General features: G+C 35.1%; 2 protein-coding genes across 2 annotated transcripts; both read right to left on the bottom strand.

The window, feature by feature from the left end:
- Positions 1 to 6,394: 6,394 nt before the first annotated feature.
- On the bottom strand, positions 6,395 to 6,622 carry LOC113925236 (thymosin beta-10-like). The gene has a single exon (XM_035726428.1). It carries the CDS (start codon positions 6,620 to 6,622, stop codon positions 6,491 to 6,493), a length of 132 nt encoding a protein of 43 aa, XP_035582321.1. The 3' UTR covers positions 6,395 to 6,490.
- Positions 6,623 to 21,940: 15,318 nt separating this feature from the next.
- Positions 21,941 to 22,407, bottom strand: LOC113924980 (60S ribosomal protein L31-like). The gene has a single exon (XM_035726223.1). The coding sequence runs from the start codon at positions 22,374 to 22,376 to the stop codon at positions 21,999 to 22,001; it is 378 nt and encodes a 125-aa protein (XP_035582116.1). The 5' UTR covers positions 22,377 to 22,407; the 3' UTR covers positions 21,941 to 21,998.
- Between the last annotated feature and the right edge of the window lie 346 nt (positions 22,408 to 22,753).

Below are 22,753 nucleotides of genomic sequence, written 5' to 3'. Positions count from 1 at the left end.
ATTTACACACACACACACACACACACACACAAAGTATGATCCTGGATGACTAGAGATAATCTATGCATTTTATACTGCTTAATTTGTAATAAAGCTGTATTCTGCATTACAAATAATCACCAACTGAAACTGGAGTGTAAACTTCATCAGACTTTTATTTCCCAACATTACAGGATTATAAAAGCAATAAAGAGTAAAAAGTGTATTTTTTTTTCCATTCTTGCCCAGGAGCTGTATTGGAACTTGCATGAAAGCCTTTGGTGTCCATTTTTACTACATTTCTATGTGGCCTTCTGGGTTTCAAGTGAAAGTGGTGATGGTACCTGTACCTTCTTCTCCTTACAGATCTGCATGCTGGGGCTACCAAAAGATCTGTGTGCATCTATTGCTGTCCATTCTGTTTACCACAGGGAATGCTTCACCCTTTCCTTTCTGGTGTCTGGTGGTGAGATCTATAACGAAAACCCACATACTTTTCCATTTATTTTGTCAACCATGTTTCACGTAGAAATTCCAGCTTGGATTTTATTTTTGTTTTTGTTTTATTTTGTCCTTAATGATAATTCATCTCGGTAAGATTTTAGCACTTTACTGAAAGGAGCAAATTTAGAAGCTTATCTGGTCTTTCTTAATTGTCCTCAATATTCCCATTTCCATCCCATATATCATCACCTGGTCTGTCTCTTTCCCCATGTACATTGTCCTTTACTTTAGAGTAAACTTCTGCTTCAGTTTCTGAGATTAAAAAGTAGCCCTTTTTGTCAAAAGGTACAAACTTCTAGTTTTAAGATAAATAAGTACTTGGGGTAAAACCCGATGGTGATAGTTAATACTGCCGTATGATACATTTGAAAGTTGCCAAGAGAATAAAAATAAAAGTTCTTATCACAAGGAAAAAAGTTTTTTTTTCTTTTTTGTATCTATATGAGATGATGGATATTAAATAAACACTGTGATAATCATTTCACAATATAAATGAGTTTAGAGGACACTTTTTGCTATTTTTTCCAAGTCACTATGGGGATTAGTTGGGCCCTGGTTGACCTCAAGAGATCATTAATTTTGATTTCTCAGGGACCACTTCTCCCATTTTGCATTTAAAAATGACTCTGGTCATATAGTCTGTAGAATTGTAACAGTGTTGTGTGGTAAGAGATGGTAGCTACACTTGTGAGTATAGCACAAAGGTATAGAGTTGCTGAATCACTCTGCTGTACACCTGAAACTAACAGAACATTGTGTGTCACCTGTACTTCAATTAAGAAAATAACTGGGTAGTCCAGATAAACCCACAAACAGATTTATACATTGGGACTTTCAAACTTGAGTCAGAGTGCAGGGATTAGAGTATATCAAGAGAAATTTGCAAATTGCCTCCACAAAGGTTAAAGTCAACTCCCTATCTTTTTGAAGAAATTAACCTAAGACAAGAGCCTACATTTTATGGCATTGGACACTCAAATTACAAGGACTTTATACTTAAATATTACAGATACTTTCTTAGCTAGTCTCTGTATTTTGACCCATCAGAGTCTCTTAATTTTAGAGTAGGTAATTTTAGAGTAGATGGTAAAGGTTCAGAAAAAATATGCAGTGATGATTATTTTGCTAGTGCCAAAAGGAACCATCTAAGCTGAAATTTAGCTGTTTTCTTATACCATCTTTTACTATTCAGTTTGAGTCTTGGGCAAGTGTTCTTCATCTAGATCACATACACTTGAGTTGAAGTCGTATTAGACCAACTGAGTAGTGTTAGACCATCATAATCAAATGGCCTAATTCTTGGAATAACATGAATATTTAAGTGCAAACTGCACTAATACACTCACTTAACTTTTGTAGTTAGCACAGCCTAACCAGCTAACCAGGAGACCTAACCAGAGGGGGGGAAAAAACCAAAACAAAAAAAATTGTTATTATGTATGCTGTGCATGGCAAGATAGGCACCAGAAGTGCCACAACACTGATAAAAACAGAAGGCTTGTAATTATACTTTGAGTACCAATTTGCAAAATGTCTTAAATTTTGGATGTTTTATTCTCAGAAAATTGAAGGACTTCTTGCACTTTAATAGGTAATAGATACCACTAAAGCATTTAAGTTCTAAGAATTTGTGTTTGATACATGAGAAAATGTAGTATAGATCAGTTAGTTTTTTTAGCCAAATCAAATATGTGGTAGAGAACACATTTTATAGAATAGGATGAATGATCTTTCTTTTGGTGCTAAAACACCAACCAGTTTCCATGGAAAAAATCGATGTTCTATGAATTCTCTTGAGAAAGTCCTTAAAAATGTATAAGTGAAAAAGTTTTAGAGGATGGTGTTTATATTTAAATCTCACTAATATAAGACATATGTAAGTCACATATTAGAGAAAATAGTAAAAGTCATTTTGTATAATCATATAATTATCTAATGGGCCTTTGAACATAGTGCTGTGATAGTAGCACAGGCCAAGTTATGTGAAATATGCATATTTAAGTTTTTTGATGTTTTATTTATAGAGTATTGCTGTGAAGATTTGAATGAAGACTTTGAAATTTTGAGAAAACTTGAAGGAAATCAGTGTTTTTGATAGCTGCTTTCAACTGTCCCTAAATTATAGGATTGATTAAAGCAAGTTAAGTGAACTCCATTGAAAGGAAATGAATCCTTCACTCAAATAGACTAGTTGTTCTATGCAAGGCCATTTTTACTAAGCTCTGAAAGTAGTTGCATCATCAAGAATGCTTGTTTAGGTTTGTTTCCTTAATTACTATAAAGAAGTTTTGGCAAATGTGTATGAAATAACGAAGGAAACATTTCAGAATTTCTTTTTCCTTCACTCTTGATTAGTCATCTAGTTTAGGCCTGAGAGATTCTGAAGAACTTAATTGGATCCAGCAGAAGACAGTTTCTACATTCATTCCTTCTCGCATTAAACAAATACTCATGCTATTCTTTGGAACTATTCATTGGCAGTTTTCTCAATATACTTTTTTAAATATATCTTGTCTCTAACTGAAAGATATTAATATACTTAAGGAGTTAAAATAAAACCACTTAAAATATTAGTCCATAGAGTATGATATTGGTATCATCAGTATTTTTAGTGAAATATAAGTCAAGAGAAATTCAAGGATGTTTCTTGTCACTTCCTCTTGCCCCCCAAAAGAACACTGATATAATTTACAAAGACGCAATAGACACAGACTCATCAAGTGACAGGGTGGGGTCACCAGTAATGGTTGGAATTCTGAAAGGATTAAAATTAAATACGCTTAGGAAAATTCTCTTTTCTTTGGTTGGGAAGACTGAGAACAGGCCTGTACCTTGGAAGAACAAATAGGACCAAGGAAATCAGAAATAAGAAAACCTGGAGGAACTTGCTTATGTCTGACTTGAATATAATCTCTAAGTGAGCCTACTCATGAGTCCAGTTCAGTAGGGTGAGGAAACTACACCAATTTGGTGCCAAAGTAGATAATATATACACAGATACAATGTATATGTGTTTGTGAAAGTGTCCTCTGTGGAAATGTGTGGCTCCATAGTGTATTTCTTTGGGGACATAGGGAATTGGGCACTCTATTGGTAGCTAGATATTTGGGTTACTTAGAATTCTTATCTCAAAACTTGTGAATTTGGACATTGCGTTTATTTTTAATATACTGAGTTTTCTGTCATATAGGCATAGCATCATTGCATCCATTCTAGTAACTAGGAAAGCAATAGAAAGCTTTTGATTGTTACCTAAGCATCATCATGAATAAGTACATTTCAGAGCAAATAAATCATTGCCAAGGTTGAACACAAAATTAAAATGTATTATAATTTAGGCAGACATTCCATTATTGTATAAAGCATTTTCTTTAAATTAGATTTATGTAGACATTGATTAATCCATTTCCTTTCTGAAGTCAATTTGGATTTTTTTCAGGATCTACCATTTAATTTAGGCTGTCAGGAAATGTTGCCATAGTTATCTGCATCATGTTAGCATGAAATGAAAGGATTTTTGAAAATTTTCCTTCCTATGCTATTATAACTTTATTGTGTACAAGGCAATTATATCCTTTGGGACTAAAATGCATTTTACTGCATCTATAATATGCTCATTTATAACCCACTGAGTTCCTACAAGTGTACTCTCCCACTTATAATGGAACTCCCTGTTTATTTCATACCTATGGGGCACAGGATAGAAAAAGAGGGCTACAGAAATCCAGAGGATGATTTGAATTTGGCCTTTTCTTGTAAGACAGGTATACACTGCTCATTATTTTTCTTCTCCATTGTCTTTAACTATCTTTGCTCTGATTATTATTTTCTGTTATTCTAATAAGTAAAGAGAGGAATCTCAGGCTATTGAATTTAAATACTTCTGATCAATCAAAAGAATTTTATTCCTTGAGCTAATCCCTAAGTTTGCTAAGCTTCAATCTCAGGGATAGATAATATTTTAAAATTCCTTCACTGGATATGTCAAATAGCCATGGCTATTTTATGGCTTAAATCTGCAGGTAAAGATGATGACTAGTAGACTCTGCTTTGATGAGATTCAATATAAATTCTCAACATCCATGTATTTTTGAATACTTTCTCCAACATTCTCTGGAATCATTGCATTTCTACAGTTATTTACCAGGTTTCTCCATATTTTAACATGGAGAGTTTCAATGAAAACATGATACTTTATACAAACTAAAAGCATAATACTTCCCACCAGAGACTAATATTAAAGACCTTGCATGTCCTCTCTTTGGCAAACACTTTAAATCTCACTCTTTTTCTGTCTTGCCCGAGCCAGATGGAATATTTCTCAACAGTGCATGCTTTTTTTCTCATTCATGGCACGGTAGAGAAATAGCCCTTTACAATCAGAATTGCCATCAGGGACCATTCAAATGAAATATCAAGTAGTAAAGTGTGTCCTATGTTCTCTCCATTTCCTCTTTCATAAGGCAATGATACAGCTTAATATTGTTCATAAATTTTTGTGACATCAGTATTTGTGGAGAATTGGAGAATCTCATTCAATCCCAGAACTAACATAATGATAACATGATAATCATTTGCATGGCAATTTATAAGGAATTCCAGCATTCATTAACACATTTTACCCCAGTCATAGGGTGTACCACCTACTACCCATTTTACCCTGGGAAGCACATCAGGTGTTTTACTTATCTCCATTTACATTTATGGGGAACAAAGACTTAGAGAAAGGAAGTTATCTACCTGAGAATATATGGTTGGTAAGTATCTGATCCTAAGGTGATTAATGATAAAGCCCAAGCTCTTTCTTTTGTACATTATGATACCTCCTCTTTCATCTGCGCACCCAAGTATAGAAAAATAAATACTTGTGCTTAGGATCCAAACTAGAACGCAATGAGAAAAGCCAAGTCTGTTATTTTTCCCTCTTCACTTTATTTTAGTTTTTCCCATTTAAAAAGTATTATGTCTTTATAAATTATTTTGTCTGGGTGAATATTAAGAAAGAAAATGTGCATTAATTCTAGTTTTCTAATTTTATATGTTTCTTCATGTTGATATCTATAATCAGGGCTTAATCTGACCCATCACTTTTTTACTTTAGGAAAAAAAGCCTGTTTGTTATTTTATTTGAAATGTCATTAAGTTTTTCTTTAAGGCACAAAATCTCTTTGCTGAATTCACCTAATATAGACAAAAGCCAGATTGCCCCCAGAACAGTAGATGTTCAGAAGTCTCACAGGCAATTTCCTGGAATAGTCCAGCTCTGAGAGGGTAAGCACACATGATATGCCAGATAAAAACAACTGAATGGTGGCAGAGAACAACTAAACATAGCATTAGAGTAAGTGGCTGCATTAGTTACAGTCAACGGAAATTTCCAGAAAATAGGTCTAGGCTTTTAGTGAGTGTCTATGATCTAATTCTACTCAACGCAGATAATTCATTTTCCAGAAACTAATTTGAAGTTTCTTACTCAAAACTCATCTACAGAAATATTTACTCTAAGCATTTTGGTGAATTTTGAAACCAGTCTAACAATGAACTGAATTGCTTTAATATAGCATAATATTTAAAGTGCATTTCTGAGTATGCATTATGCTACCACTAAAATACACCATTAAAATAGTGGTTCTTATTCATATATATATATATATGCATGTGTGTGTGTATATGTACATATATGTATATATATGTATGTGTATACATTTATTCTAGTAATCTTTACCAGAATTACACTTTTATTTTATTTTTTTGCCACGAGGTGTGTTTTATTTTCATTAAACATACAAATAATTTGCTATAATATCCCAGGGCAAAGCGGAGAATTTGGCAGTCCGATTGGGGGGGCGGGTCCCCTCAGAGACCCGCAGGCCGGTGGCGTTGACATGGAGTGCCCGGGTTCACAGTGCAGCTTATCGCTCGTGTCCATCTTGCAGGTGGCTCTTCTTCCTCCACATCATGACTAGGGTGTCTCGAAGATGACGGGGGTGGGGAATCCTCTAGGTTCTTAGGAAATTTCACTCCGCTTCTCCTGCTCAATGGTCTCTGTGGTCAGCAGGGTGTTCTCCTGCGTCTCTGTTTTCTTGAGCTTGGCCTTATGGAAGATAGCGATTTCCCCCGTGTCTGGCTTGTCTGCCATCTTCTTAAAGCGATCCGTGGAGTTGTGCTCTGAGCCCAGCGCCTGGTGCTGCCACTCACATTGCTGCAGCAAGAGACCCAGAATTACAATTACACTTTTATTAGTATTAATATTATCAGAAAATTTGCTTCATGGTGTACTTCTGTTTTATATGCTTTTTTCACTTAATGAGATACCAAACCCTTATTGGGGCTCATGTATGCTTTAATCAATGATATGTAAGAACGCATATTTTCCCATAGCCTCACTAAAATGAGACATTGTGACATTTAAAATTTTTTGAAACGTGGAACATGAGATTTATTATTTAATTTGCATTGCTGAATTCTAGAGGTGGAGAGATTGAGATTGTGATAGCTCAGAAGGTCAGGAAGTCTTTTACAAGGAAATGCTGACTGAGGTAGCATCTGAAAGGAGGCAAGGGAACTGATTCTTAAGGTGAGGATACTAAGAACACAGCATATATTCAAGGTACTGAAAGAAAGCCAGAGGGTCTGGGGCAAAGGCAGGAAGGGGCATTTGGTTGAGGTGAGCCTGGCAAGGTGGGTGAAAACTGGGTGATACCAGAAGTTGTAGGCCCTATTTAGAACTGGGCTCTTTATCTGAGAACAATGAGAGACATTGGAGAGTTGAAAGCTGAGGGTGTGGGCATGTTCAGGTTTGCTTGTTAAACACCTCATTCTTCATGTAATGATTAATTAGAATTGATCTTAGAGGGAAAGAGTAAGAGCAATTAAGGCCAATCTTGAAGTTCTTGCTGTGATGACACAGCACTGCCCCTCTTCTGCTCCACTCACTACCACCACAAGAGAAAAGCTACTACTCCTCTGTGTGTACTCATGTGTTCATATGCTAGACCTTGACATGACCTTATACCTCAATCTCAATTCTCACAGTTTATCCTCACTTCCTATTCTTTTACTTTACTTACACTTGTGACCCCACTCCAAAATTCTTGGACATTATTAAGACCTCCAACTCAGTGAACTTACTATTTTTTAACTATTTGTAATAATCTACCATCCCCTTTATGCTGTCATATCCCTCATCCAACCCACATTCCATGGCCCCACACTATACAGTCCCGTGGCAAATTCCCCTAATTCTCCTGCTCCTTTCTCCCTCTGTCATTCACACCTGGCAAAACTGACCTTTGCTAAACTCAACTATTGATCTGTATTATTACTGAGCTAAAGCAGCTGAGTATTGACAGAAACCATACCACAAAACTCACTAGACTAAATTAAATTTATGGACACAAATTAAAAATAGATATTCAACAAGGATAAAGTATTCTACCTTGCCCTCCTAGTGAATTCATTTTCCTGTTCCCTAAAATGATTATTTTACCACATGTCTTAGTCTGTTTGGGTTACTATAACAAAACATCACAGACTACGTAGCTTATAAACATCAGAAATTTATTTCTCACAGTTCTGGAGGCTGGAAGTCCAAGATCAGAATGCCAGCATGGTTGTGTAAGGGCCCTTTTCTTAGTTGTAGATTTCTTGTTGTATCCTCATATAGTGGCAGGGGCTAGAGAACTCTATATAATCTCATTTTTTGTATAAAAGAACTAATCCCATTCATGAGCGCTTCACTATCATAACCTGATCACCTCCCCAAAGGCCCCACTTCCTAAGACCATCACATCGGTATTAGGATTTCAACATAGGAATTTGGGGGGTGGAGACATAAACTTTCAGACCATAACACTTGTCAGGTTTCCTAAAAATCTCTATATTCCTCAACTTAAACTGTTGCCTTTTTCATATTTCACTAAAAAGTAACTAAAATCAGTAAAAAAAAAAAATCTCATTTTTCTACCACCAACTCCACCAACCTGCTTCCATCTATACAAACTATTCTTTGTTCAAGATTGACATAATAATAGAGGATAGCTTTTTCCCCATGGCCAGTTTACTTGTGAATTAGATCCTACCCACTATCAACTTTTCCAAGACTTCAATCTTGAATTTTGTCTTCAGCAGCAGACTTTTTCCATTTCTGTTGAATCCCTCTAATTAATATACAGACCTGCTTTAATACAAATATCTTTAAAACAATCACCTTTGAGCTCACATTTTCCTTCAGATACTACCCCAATATTTTTCTCCTTTTCATGAAACTAAAATTTGTAGAAAAAGTTGTCCACTGCTCTCTCTTTCCTTACTTCTGGATTTTTCTTCAAAAATTTGCAATTTGGTTTTCATCCTCACCAGGAATTCTAATCAGGGTTAGCACTGATGTATGTTATGTCAAAGCTAATGGCAAACTATTTGTCTTAGTCTCATGAACTCCAAAGCATTATGTACAGTTTACCACAACCTTCTTGAATACAGTTTCTTCTTTGTGCTTCCATGGCTTTTAGTATATTTAGTTTTACATGTAAATCACTAACCTCTCATTCTTGTCTCCTTTGCTGCTCTGTAAGAACTCTAAAATTAGAGAGACCTAGGGTTCTACTCACTTTCCACCTCAGGTCTCCTAGGTGACCACATTTTTGCTATTGGATTAAATATTGCCACCGTATTGTTTATTATCTAGTATTAATATCTAATATTGTCTCAATCCAGACATTTTCCCTGAGCTCCAGACCTATAGGTCCAGTTGTCTGCATGATATATCCATTTCAATAAATTATATTCCTCTCAATATAATACAGAAAAATAACAATGGATACCCCCATTTTACTCCACAAAACTTATCCCATCTTATTAAGTAGTACCAAAATCTCTTCATTTGATAAAGGCAAAACTGTAGAAGCCATTCCTGATTCCCTTCTCCTGACAATCCACAGGCAATATCTACTTCAACAAAAAATCTGTGAACTCTCTATGGGTGCCTGGGTGGGTCAGTCGGTTAAGCGTCTGCCTTCGGCTCAGGTCATGATCCCAGGGTCCTGGGATTGAGTCCCTCATTGGGGGACTGCTCAGTGGGGAGTCTGCTTCTCCCTCTGCCCCTCCTCCCATTCGTTCTCTCAATCTCTTTCTCTCTCCTCTCTTTCAAGTAAATGAATAGAATCTTAAAAAAATCTGTGAACTGAGTATTCTATATTCTATATAATATGTTATATGTGTTATAAAATAGTTGTTTCTCATCATGTTCTCTGCTGCTTCTTTTGTTCATGCCACCATCACCATTTTTCCTGGATTCCTCATGATCCTATAAAGTGACCGTACTGCATTCCTTCTGGAACCCATCCACCTATTCCACATAGCAGCTTAAGTCAATTTTTGTCTTTCTCCTGCTTAAAGTTCTCCAGTGTCTTTGCATCACATATATACAATCAAAACTTTTTCTGTATTTTTGAAAATGCTATAACATGCAGTCTGCTCCTCCTTCTCATCTCAGTGCCCTCCACACTAACTTTGCAGTTGTTGCTTTCTGTTGAGAGCTCTCTTCTCACAGATCTTCATTTGACCAAAGCCTTTCATGATCCCAATTTCAACTACAATGGCAGCTTCTCAGAGAGGCATTCCTCAATGACCTGTCCCTACCTCTCATTCTTTTACACATTACCCAATTTTGTCTTCTTCAATTTTGTCTTCTTTATAGGAGTTAAAATGCATACACATTTGAGAGTATTGTTAGGGCATTAGAGTCATGGGCAGAAATTCAATACTAAGGGAAGAGTGTACAAAAGATGAAAAAAGAAATCTTTGCCTTGAGTCATGAATAAATTCAACATGTAGTAGTCATTGCAGAGAAACTAGCTATCGAGAAGAAATGGGAGATAAAAGATATAGTAGAAGACTGTAGGGACATGGAAAAAATTCAAGAAGTTGAGTGTAGCTATTGGTGTTGAATGCCTCTGAATAATCAAGTAAGTAGAATGTAAAATTTCAACTAGATTTGAAGATATTTTAAGTCTTTTGTAACCTTGGGCACCTGGGTGGCTCAGTTGGTTGAGCAACTGCCTTTGGCTCAGGTCATGATCCTGGAGTCCCGGGATCAAGTCCCGCATTGGGCTCCCTGCTCAGCTGGGAGTCTGCTTCTCCCTCTGACCCTCCCCCTTCCCCCCTCCCCCCTCTCATGTGCTCTCTCTCCAGTCTCACTCTCTCAAATAAATAAATAAAGTCTTTAAAAAATTTAAAAAAAAGTCTTTTGTAACTTTGTCAAGTAGTGTTTTAATGGAGTGGTATTGACAGTAGTCATGTTGGAATGTATTGAATAGAGGGCAGGATGCAGGGAAAGATAAGATGTATGTGTGGGAAATATTTTTGAAGAATTTGTGTATAAAGGGGAAGACACATTGGACTAAGAGCTGGGAAGATTATGGGCGTAGGAGGTGGAATTTCTTTTTAAAAAATTATAACAAATTTTTGGAGGCAGGTGGAGAAGTATCAGGCTTGAAGGGACGAGTGTTATACTTACATATTTTCTAACGTTTCTGGCAAGAGAGAGAACAAACAGTAATTGAGGTGACAGCAAACTAGCACCCTCAGTGAGTAGTCTGGCTTCAGTTAGAGTAAGGAGGGGGAAGTAATTCTTCAGAGAAGATGAGGATATTAAGGACTTTGTTAATTATAAAGATATACTTATAGATGACCACGAGAGGGAGAGATGACTAAGGGTGTAGACAGGCTCAAGAAGGTTCGGATGTTAAGATGTTATTGGGGTGATGGTATGATGGAGGATAAGCAGTGATGAGAGTGCACTGCAGATGAGACCTATAAAAATACCTGGAAGTCTCTTTAAGAAATACGGGCATGTTGCCTAATATCCAGAGAAATTCTGGCTGAAGGAATGGCTGACTCAGAAGCTTCAGAATCTACAGCTTACAGGAGCCTCCTACTCTGGCCACATGGAAATGTCAAGATCTATAATCTTACACTATTTTTAGCCACACCAGCTTTAAAGTAAAATTAACTAACAATGTGAAGAACATTACATTTTATTTGATGATATTGCATATGTTTTTTTTAAAAAACTGTATTTTAAGTAAAACAATCTGTAAACACACTTCTCAAAATAATTTTCTAGCAGTAGTTATGTCCATGACAGCTGGTCTTTTCCGACATAATTGATACTTTTTTTTTTTCCCATTGAAATAAAATGGTTTGGAAGGCATGTGATTTGATGGGTAGGAGAGGGAAAATAAGAAACTGATACCCTGCAAATAAAAGCAAAAATGAAAAGCCAAAAAGTCAAAAACAACAAGAAACAGGCACAAGAGACGTTCTTTGAAATCTGACAAATACACTACACTATACTTGAAATGAGCAAGTAAGCCAGTTATTATGATCTCTATTATATAGTTGAAGCAATTGAGGCTTACAAAAGTTAAGGATGAATCAAACTCATAATTACTAAGTGATGGAGACTAATTTTGAATTCATTTTTTATGAGTTTTTGCCCAGTGTACTTTTCTTCTATAGCACGCTGCTTCTTCATTGAGGCTTATATTATGAACCTGATTATAACCTTTGCTGAGGACAAAATTGCAGTCATCTGAACATCTGGTGCTTCTTTTCTCTTGCACTAAGGCCTCTTTAAAGAGTTGGTAGTTGGAATACTAATTTCAATTCTGACAGTAATTAACCATCAGCAGAGATTTTCATAGTTACATTGTATAAGAAACTGCTATAGAACTAGAGATATTTTGGTTTGATTTTAATCAGAACAGCCATTTCACTGTGATTTCCAAAAAAATTTAAAATTAAAAATAATTTTTAATTATTTTAAATAGAATGAAAATGTTATGTTTATTTAACCTTTTTTGATATACCATAGATCACATAGACATGTATATGATGTTTTCTTTGAGGGATTTCAGATTAGGATAAGAAATAGGTTATATTTTATATACTTATTATACAAACATTAAACAATATAAAAATGTAAATGAAAACATTTTTTAAGATCATCTACCACCTATAATTCCCCTACCCCAAATCAACCTTAGTATGTTTGGCACTTTAGTGTATTTCTTTGAGTCTTGATGTATTAATCTTGTATGCATACATTCCTAATAACTGTTTATAGTTTTTGGGAATCTACTTTGTGCCTGACATTGATGTAAGCCTAGGTATTGAGCCTGTAGAGTGTAGAAGAGAGACAAGGTCTCTATCTTCATTAATCAGTCTTTCACTATCTCTCTTTGTCTCTGTATCTATCTCTGTCTCTCTTCACTACAAACAGACATGAATGTGATCATAGTAATATACAGTAGGGTATCTTTTTATTTCTTAGAATTATGCTTTGAGTATTTCCCCATTTTTAAAATCACTATTATGATATATTATCGGCAATGGAATGTTAAGACTATAATAGTTTTCCTATCATTAGGGATTCAGATCCTCATTTGTAATCTTATATTACCAATATAATGAGTAAAATTTTTATATATTTTATTAATCACTCATGTAATCATTAAAATAACATTTATTTTGTAAAATCTGGAAAATTCAGGAAATAATACAAAAATAGTCACTCATCCACCATCTATGAATATTCATTCTTCATAATTTGATGAGATTCCATCTCTGCTGTTAACGAACTTGTCATAATGCCTTATACTACATTTGTATGCTATTACTTTAATTAAAATTGTATCTCACACTTTTGATGCTGATTTCTAAATTGAATTCTTAAAAAAAAAAGCCAGTGGTTTGCATGCCCATCTTAATAACTCCTGAACCTGCCAACTAAATTTTGCTTCTTGATTCATTTTTTTTCATTTTTCATTATTTATATTTCTTTGACTATTATAAAGGTGAATGTTTTTTTCATAATTTTATTAGTCAAGGCCAGTTATTTTTTTTTTGCATGTGTATATGGATACAAATATGTATGCATATGTTCTTTTAGAGATATTTTAAGATCAATTTATCTAGATTTCATATATGTTGAACTGTGACCTGGTAGTAAATACCTTTCCTTATTGGCGGCTTATTTTTAAGTGTTTAAATAATATATTGTGGTTGTAAACTCACATATCCAAGCAAGCAGAGATACTGTTGTTTAATTCCATTATCAATATAAAATATAATTTAGATTTTTCTCGTACTTTTGGGGGGAAATGACATTAAAACTAGGTACAAAATCATTTGAACTTATGTTTAATTTATTCATATAGACCATAAACAACATCCCTACTGTACTGTGTCTTTACCTATATACTCTGCCTTCTCTGCTGTTATATGAATTTATGTCATGTTATCAGGAAGTTGGAAATTGAAACAAGTTGCCTACATACCTATTAGAATGGCTAAGATCCAAAAAACTAACAATACCCAAATTTAAAAAGCTGACATTACCAAATGTTGGCAAAAATGCAGAATAAGAAACTCTCATTAATTGCTGGTGGGAATGGAAAGTCAACAGCTACTGTGGAAACCAGTTTGGCACTTCTTATAATACTAAACATAGCCTTACCCAGTGATCCAACAACCATGCTCCTAAATACTTACCCAAGTGATTTGAAAACTTACATCCCCCCCAAATTGCACATGGATGTTTAGAGCAGCTTTAATGTGTCTAAAATGGTATATTAAATTGACACACTCTATGAAATTTAAATTCACAGAGGACTTCAGCCTGAGAATTAATATTCAGCTTAGTTAAGATTAAACTTATAAGTCAGGGTTTTGATTAGCACTTACTGGTTTAGCATTGTCCATTTGGGTTAGTTTGGAGTTGGTCCCTGAACATGTGTCTCTGTAGTTAACACCTCAATACTAGTTGCCTAGCTAATTCATAGCCCAACCCTGCCTAAGTACTGGGATATCTGCTGGTTTCTCATTTAGACTTTTGACTAGTATATCATTTATTAGTCAAAAATATCCTGTGCTTAGGTTCTAAATCATCTGCCTGATGTTAGTGTTTCTATATAAGTTTAATCTCAACATACTCCTAGAAATGGTTATAATACTGCTCATCGAGCTTCAGTTCTCTCCACAATGGCATTTCTCAAACAGTTCTCATGGAAATGTGAACTATAAACTTTACTTTGTTAGTTTATTAATAGTTCAAGGGGTTTCATGGACTATCCAGTGAAATTGATGATTGTTTGTAGTATTGTTCCTATGAATAAAAAATTTTAGTTTCCCAAGAATTGATATAAAAACCATTTCTTGTAAAGTAATAATTATACAACTTGGAAAGTGCCTATTTATGTTACAGTCCTCTATTCAACACTTTTATAAGACAGTTTTCTTCTGGGCTATGTCCATAGGAATATATATCGTTATTCCCGTCATTTTCTTTATTTCTTATCATTATGGTATTTTTTATGCAAAATTTAATTTTCCAGTACAATGTATATTATTGTATGCAGTGTATTTATGAATCCCCAAAATAAGAGGCATGTGTAATCACCTGTGACGTAGTTCTTATTTCTTTAGAAAGTAATTAAATAATATTATATTCATAAAATTGTGATAATTTAGTAATCAGTGTTATTTTATATGATAATACAGAATTTGTTTTGTGATATAAAGTACATGATTATTGCCAGAACTGTCAGGAATGGTGTTGCATTAAACTGAAAGTGGTAAGTTTATCATCACCATCATCTTTATCTTAATATTCCTACAGCTTGCTGAAAACCTTGCTGTCGGTCTTAGAGACTCATTTTTTAATAGTTTTTTTTTTTTGCAAGTAAATCACATGGTTTTCAAAAGCACAACCAGGTCACTCTAAGTCACTACCTAAAAGTAGGTTGTGAAGAACAAGAGTGCAGTGAAAATGTTCTTGACAATTCAGTAAAGGCACTTTTGTGAGTGAATTACTCAGCCCAGTGGAAAATTCCCAGAGATTTTGACTGACTGTCCCTGCTAATTCAGTGTCCACTGATCTGGTCTCTACAACTGAGTGGTATGGAATGAGACTCGGAGTTCATCCTAGAAGTGTTTCTATGACTCTATTATAATTGATAAAATATAGTATTGTTTTTAAGAATATTTTTTCATAACATGTTGAAAATTTCACTATTTTAGTATTAAAAATAAACATACTTGGAAAACTTCCTATAATGTAGAAAATAACAAAATTTGATGTTTGCTTGAGTATCCTGGCACTTCTAATTATATGCTATTGGTGTTGCTCATTACTTATGTTGCTGAACCTGAAATATTCAAAATGCAGTATTACAATGTTAATTCATACAAGACATTTACAGTAGATTTTGAAATATAGTTTTAGATAAATGTTCTCATTTTTCCCTTTTATTTTTTACTTTTATATATCTTCAATTTTATCTTAAACATTAGTGGGGTTCCAATTTCATTGTGGCTTAATATTTTTTAAAAATGGAATATGTACATTGCAATAAAAATTCAATGATTAGATACATGCACTGCAGAATTAATTAGTTAATAATTCTGTTAATTGATGAATATATGTAGAATTTGTAGTAATTGAGTTTTAGGTGTTTTGAGTTTAAGGTATTTTTCCAGACTGAGAAGAAATGTTACCTTTTGAGACTACAACAGTTTGTCTCAGTTTGTACAGAGCAATTTGGAATCATACCATAGAGTTAAAGCAAACATGTTTTGGTAATCATCAGACAATTTCTGACAATATATGTTTATGACACTCTTACATCAGCTCTTGGAAATTACGATCAACATTTATAATGTATACACCTAGAGGACAGGGAAATTTCTGTTCATTCCTTGTATATAGCGCCCAGCTTCAAACACAGTAAAGTGTTTTAGCTGACCAGCATATTATTATATTATCTATTGGCAGTCAATGTTTATTTATAGTTAGTATCAGTGGTGGGTCTGGAAGGCAAGGATTGGGATTAGAAATGTCTTTTCTCACTATTACCCTTGATAATCCACTCACAAAATAATTGCTTATCAGTCCCATTACTGAGGAAGCTGCTGGATCAGAGGTTTTGATTCCAAAGAAAAAAATATATATCCAAGGGTATACAACAGTGGTGTCTCAAAAATGAGCATTGAGACTCTTGCCAGTAGTCTCAAGCATAGAAGGGATTACAATATTGGTTGAGATAACTAATCCTGATTATCGGGAGTTATTAGTACTATTCCACAGTAAAATAAAATTATGTCTGAAGCCCAGGGGATTGATTATCTGGAGTGCCTCCTACTACTTCTGTATCTAGTGGTCAGATTTAATGGAAGATTATGATATACAGGCAGACCACTAATACCTTCAAGATTGAAAGTTTAGATTCTCATCACCTGCCTCCTGGTTCAGGAATCTCAGCCGTCAGGGAATCAGGCTAAGGACAAAAAGAGCATATAATGAGTCCTGGAAAAGGAAGTTATTATTACTAATCAGGGCTTCATGACTAGTTGCATATATGTATATGTTAGCTACTATCCTTTATTTTTCCCTTGATCTTTTCCATATTATTTTTGCAAGGTATGTTGCTGGTGGTTGTCAATAAGATTTCCATGTGGAATGGATATCAACTGGAGATTGATACAATGGCTAATGGATTAGGTCTCAAGTTTTTAGGCAAAAAATGAGAATGTTTCCTTCAGAGTAAAGGATTGCTGCATTATATGAAGTGAGAGCATGTTTTGTTGTCAATGCTGTTTATAGTGAGAGAATTATAAGTTGCAATAATTAGTGGAAAATTATGTACAGATATTGAGAAAACAAAAGGGAATATAGTAGTCAACTTATAACAGGTATCAATTTGTACTGAGTTCTGTATGCCCTTGCCTTCTTTTTGTAGGGACTATAATGCTAAAATTACATATCCATGCTTCCCTTGCCATTATGGTCTGGATGAACTTAAATTCTGTGGAAATAAATGAAGACTAACAAAATGAGAAAGCCAAGGCTACTTACTCTGAGCTGGCTGTATCAAGGGAGTCGGTCGCCATGACTTGCATGTTGACTGACGCTCCAAGGCAGCCAGATAAACAGGGTAACTTCATAGTGAAGAAAAAGGATGGCTTCAGCTAAACCTAATTGGAGGCTCTTGACACAGTGAGAGAGGAGGCAGGGTCACAAGAAGGAATGCATCTTGTGTGATAACTGACTTTCTCTGCTTGTTCGTAACTCGGGAATGGGGACAAAAATTAGGGAAGCTGTCAGTTATTAATCAAGTCCTGACCATTCAGGCCTATTGTTACAGAAGTTATTGCTTAGCTTCTTGGATTGTCACTAGTGTTCTGAACGAAAGAGGCACAATAGCCGTATTTAGGTTTCGAAAAGGAAAAAAAAAAACCTTTATTATTATTATAGAAACCTAATAGAAACAGAAGAGGAAAGGAATCTACACATAGATGAAGGTAACAGTAGGCAATAAATGAGAATAGGTGAAGTTACGTCAAGTAGAATACTTAAAGCATCCAAGCTCATCAGCTGGGGAAGCTCCATGGAAACAGCCAGGCTGGAGTCTGATTGAGAGGACTGGGAGGAGCATCCTCCCCTCAGGTGAGACTTTCAACCGACCATCCCCACAAGGGCCATATTTATAGGGCAAATAATAGTGTTTGAAATTAAACATTTGTTAGCTGATGTGCAGTTTGGAGTGAGCTGCATTCCTATGTTATCATGTTCTTATATTTTCCAGGAGCCTGCGCTATGTGTGTCTGCCTCCTTCCATTTGGGGGTGGGGGGAGGAACGTGGGTGGAGGGCACCCCAGCCTGGGGCAGGAGGGGATGTGAGATAAGATCTGTAGCTCTTGGTGTCCAGACCAGAAGGGCCAGTTCTGACCTGGAGGCCAGATAATATATTTCAAACAACCAGGCTCCCAAGGTTATTCACACAGCATGAGTCTCACAAACAATAGGCTTTAGCCTGCTGGTGTATGTGCAGGTCCAGGTGGTCGGTTATGCAGGACAAATCATGGAAACATCTATCCATATAGAACAACTAGAGATGGCAGTCTGACTTACAAATCTGACTTTGAGTAGGCTGACTTCTTTGGCTGTTTGTTGTAGTTATGGGGTTGGGTTCCTGGGCATATTGCTGCAGGTTGTGTGTCACAGTTCTGTTGTTGTATAATGTCTGGCCTTGGTTTGTATATTCAGTCTCTTACTACTACTATTCATGACTATAATAATAAGTGGAGGAAAATAAACTTCTATGTAGAGAAAAGTGGAATATTGTGGGATGTATGACTAAGAACGTGGGAAGTACCTTTAAAGTACAAGTCCAAATGTATGACTAAGAAGCTGGGTTATAGTCAACACGGTAATTACTAATGGCTACATTATTTTAATTAGAATCAAAAGTAACAAAAATTTTGATTTTCAATAGTTTTATAAAACCCATATAATATAAACTAGTTTCATACTATAGGACTGTTTTGTAGTTGTGTACCTGTTTTATAGCACAGTGTATATAGAAGGTTCTGTTTTTTTCCTTTATAGCGCCGGGGTCTCTATGCATGTGCTCTTATCTTTTGCTGCCACCGTGTGGTTATATAAAGAAATAGTAATATAAATAGTTCTACTTCCCTTATTTTTTAGGTTAATCATCAAGGGGAATTTAGAAAAATTAAATATTAGGCCACAATTCCAAAAAAAATAACTTTAGCACAATAAAATAATTGAGTCACAGATAACTTTTTTGTTAAAATATGCACATATACATAAATATATACATATATATAACATACATATGTATAAAAATGCAGTGCTCTCTATAATATGTAAATCTACATGGAATAAATATACTATCTATGTCTGTGTCTATATATCATATATAATGTTCATATATAGTACTTATCTATATACCTGTGTATTTACATATAATAGACATCTAACTAAAAGATGTATAAATATTGATATATGTTATCAATATCTCTATATACAGAGAGAACTGTCATTTCTTACTTGTCGGTATAAGCAATAAGCACACCCATTTATTTCTCTCCTCTTTCAAAATCTCATCACATTGCTAGTAAAAAATAGCCAAAGGTTATAAACTTGTAACAGTGAGAAGATCAAGACAGTTGCTCACCAATGTAAGGGCATGGTAAATGAAATTTGGTAATGGGCAGTTGTTCTGAGTTTGTGGAGGGAAGGGAGAATGCTGAGTGTGCTGGAGGAAGGCTGGAGTCTGAGTGGTGAGGGTAACTTTCCCTGACCACCATCAGAAAGTGGTGGGATATAGATAAAACTGAATAGTGGGGCCAGGAAGAAGGTGGTTAGTTAAGGAGTCATTCATTGAAAAATCAGCCTGCAGCTTCTCCTCTGCCTTAAAAATGCAGTGTAATATGTAGTCATATTATCCATATGTTCCATCTAAAACCTGGCACATTTATTTGAAGGGAAATTACAGATCTTTGTGTGGGTTTTGGTGACCAAGACTAAAGCTCTCCATATTTGGCATTACAGAATGTGTGTAGCCTAACCAGACTTCCTGTCTGTATACCTTACAGTTAGACCCACCAATTGACATTCACTGCCCATGTTTGTGGAGATCTTTTTCTGTATTCCGTTTTAGGAGGGAGACCTACTGGGGGAAATGGATTTGCTTGACACCTAGGAAATTAGTTTATATCTCATCTTAAATATGAACGGTAATCCAATGTTTAGTTGAAAATTAAGTTGAAAATAGCATAAGGAAGTAGGACAAAGATGAAGAACTTGAGAAATTGAACCTGGAAGTAGCAGATACCATTCAGGGATTTAGATGGTAACTTTCATGAAAAGAGGGACCATGTCAAATTTTATTATCCTGTGGTCCTAGAAGAGTGGCAAATATGGTCACTAAAGAAGTATTTGCTTAATGGATAAATGAAGATAGTAGAATAAGAAAGTTAAATTATATGTTTTATCAGAGATTTAAATAACTCCAAAAAGATTAAGAAAGAGCAGTTAGAGAACAAGGAAGAAATCGTGACAGTTTTTAAAAAAGCATGGATGATGAGACCATCAGTAGAAAGGATGTATAAGACATTGCAGGAAATCTACAAAACATAAGACAAAAAGAATAAAGAAGATTAATCCAGAAAGTTTAAAGATCTCCTACTAAAAGTCCCCCAAAGTGGCGACAGATTAGGGGAAAAAAGCAATCATGTCAAGTTTGTCAGAGCTAAGGAAAAATATAAATTGTCAGTTGCCATTGAAGGGTCAACAAGTGACAAACCAGATTAACAACCTCCTCCCTTCCCCAAATCTCAACTACAGATATGCTTATGAGGTTTCAAGTCACTAATAAAAGCTTTGGAAAGTTTCTGGAGGGGGCAAGGAAAAATAAACATTGAGAGAAGAAAATAACTCTCACTGAAGAACTTTCAGATTTTTCATCAACTGTATAATATGGTGGAAGACCATAAAGGTGTGTTTTCATACTTCTAAGGAAGTTATTTGGAAATTGGAATTCTTTAGTTAAATTGTCAAGTGATTGAAAGAACAAAATGATTTTCTTTTTACTTAGAAGAGCCAAAAGTCAGAAAAATCGATTCATATATCTGCTTTTGAATAAGGAAATCTTTAAAGAAGAACTGTAGCAAAAATTGAATGATTATGTAATAGAGAGGAGAATATAGGATATGCAAAATATTGGAACTTACCCAAGGGTGCAAAGAAAAATCAATCTTAGTATAAATAGATGCACTGTCGATCAGTGAACACAGCGAGGATGGAAAGTTGAAAACAGAGGGCTCGGGAGGGATATAAAGTTAAAAAGGTGATTTATGCAGTAAGTACTAGGATTAAAAGTGTGTTTCTTCATGAAAATATACACTGACAAGAAGAAAAGTAAGCCAATTAAAAATTTAAAGTTGTAGGGGAGCCTGGTGGCTCCGTCAGTTAAGCGGTTAAGCGTCTGTCTTCGGCTCAGGTCATGATCCCAGAGTCCTGGGATGGAGCCCTGCATCAGGCTCCCTGCTCAGCGGGGAGTCTGCTTCTCCCTCTCTCTCTGCCCCTCTCCCTGCTTGTGCTCACGCTCTGTCAAATAAATAAAATCTTAAAAAAAATTAAAGTTGTATTAAAATCTCACTCTAAAGTAATTATGCTAAATACTGCTTGATATCTGTGGCTAGTTATTTTAATTTATAATGAAAGCTTACAGATTTCAGTTGAATTAAACTAGTTTCTGGTGTTTTGAAATAATATGACTATAATATGACTTTTAAACTTTTAAAATTTTAGATATAATCTATTAACATTCTAATATAAAGGATGAGGATCTACACATTTTATGCCCACGTCAATCTCTTTTCTTCATACTCTCTCATTTTGGTGAAGTATATCCTCCATTTTCCTTGAGCACATCGTTTCACAGAAGGGTATTTTCCTTCTGTGAAAGGGCATTGAATGTAATCTTTCTGAGACACTGTGTGTCTGAGCATGATTTTAATTATATTTGAATTTGGTACTGTGCTAGAATTTTAGTTCAGAGATAATTTTTTCTCACATTTTATTTTATTTTATTTTTTTATTTTTTTTATTTTTTTGCAGTTTTATACCTTTATTTGACAATCAGCGATTAGTTCTCATCCACATTAACTGTCTGTAGATTTTTGAAAGTGGTGACAGGTACATAGGTAACCAGTGTGTAGAGCTTGTTTGGTGAATCTTCATCCTCGTTACGTTTTCTGGACAACCGCACGCGGATACGGTATGGAACATTCCTTATTCCTTTGGCCCAGACAGCTTTGTTGAGCCTGGTGTCAATGCGCACATCTGGAGTTCCCATCTCCTTCATGGCAAATTTCCGGATCTCTTTGAGTGCCCGAGGGGCACGCTTCTTAAAACCCACTCCATGGATGCGCTTGTGAATGTTGATGGTGTATTCTCTGGTCACTACTTCGTTGATGGCAGAATGGCCCTTCTTCTTCTTGCCACCCTTCTTCGCGGGAGCCATTCTGCCGGGCCCTGGTTGGAAAGGAAGAGCGCGCGGTATTGTCTTTTCTCACATTTTAGAACATTGTTCTATTATTATACCAGATTCTAGTATTACTTAAAGAAATTCAGTTCAATTTTGATTGGATAATCCTTGATATGAGGGTTTTTTCCTTCCCTTTACCTAAGAAAGCTTGAGTGATTTCCTTGTCCCTCATTTTCTCAAAATTTATAAATATGTATCTTAAAGTCTTTTGCATATCTATATATGTATGTATCTTTATTGCTTTTGTCTTTAAGTATCATACAAGTGGGCTTATACTTTATAATCTTCAACCTGCTATTTTTACCACATTATATTTGTGAATGCAGCTGTAGTCATTTTTTTTAGATATTTCT

The sequence above is a fragment of the Zalophus californianus genome, chromosome 2, assembly GCF_009762305.2.
Source record: "Zalophus californianus isolate mZalCal1 chromosome 2, mZalCal1.pri.v2, whole genome shotgun sequence".
NCBI lineage: Eukaryota > Metazoa > Chordata > Mammalia > Carnivora > Otariidae > Zalophus > Zalophus californianus.
This window is presented reverse-complemented; position numbering and strand designations above follow the sequence as displayed.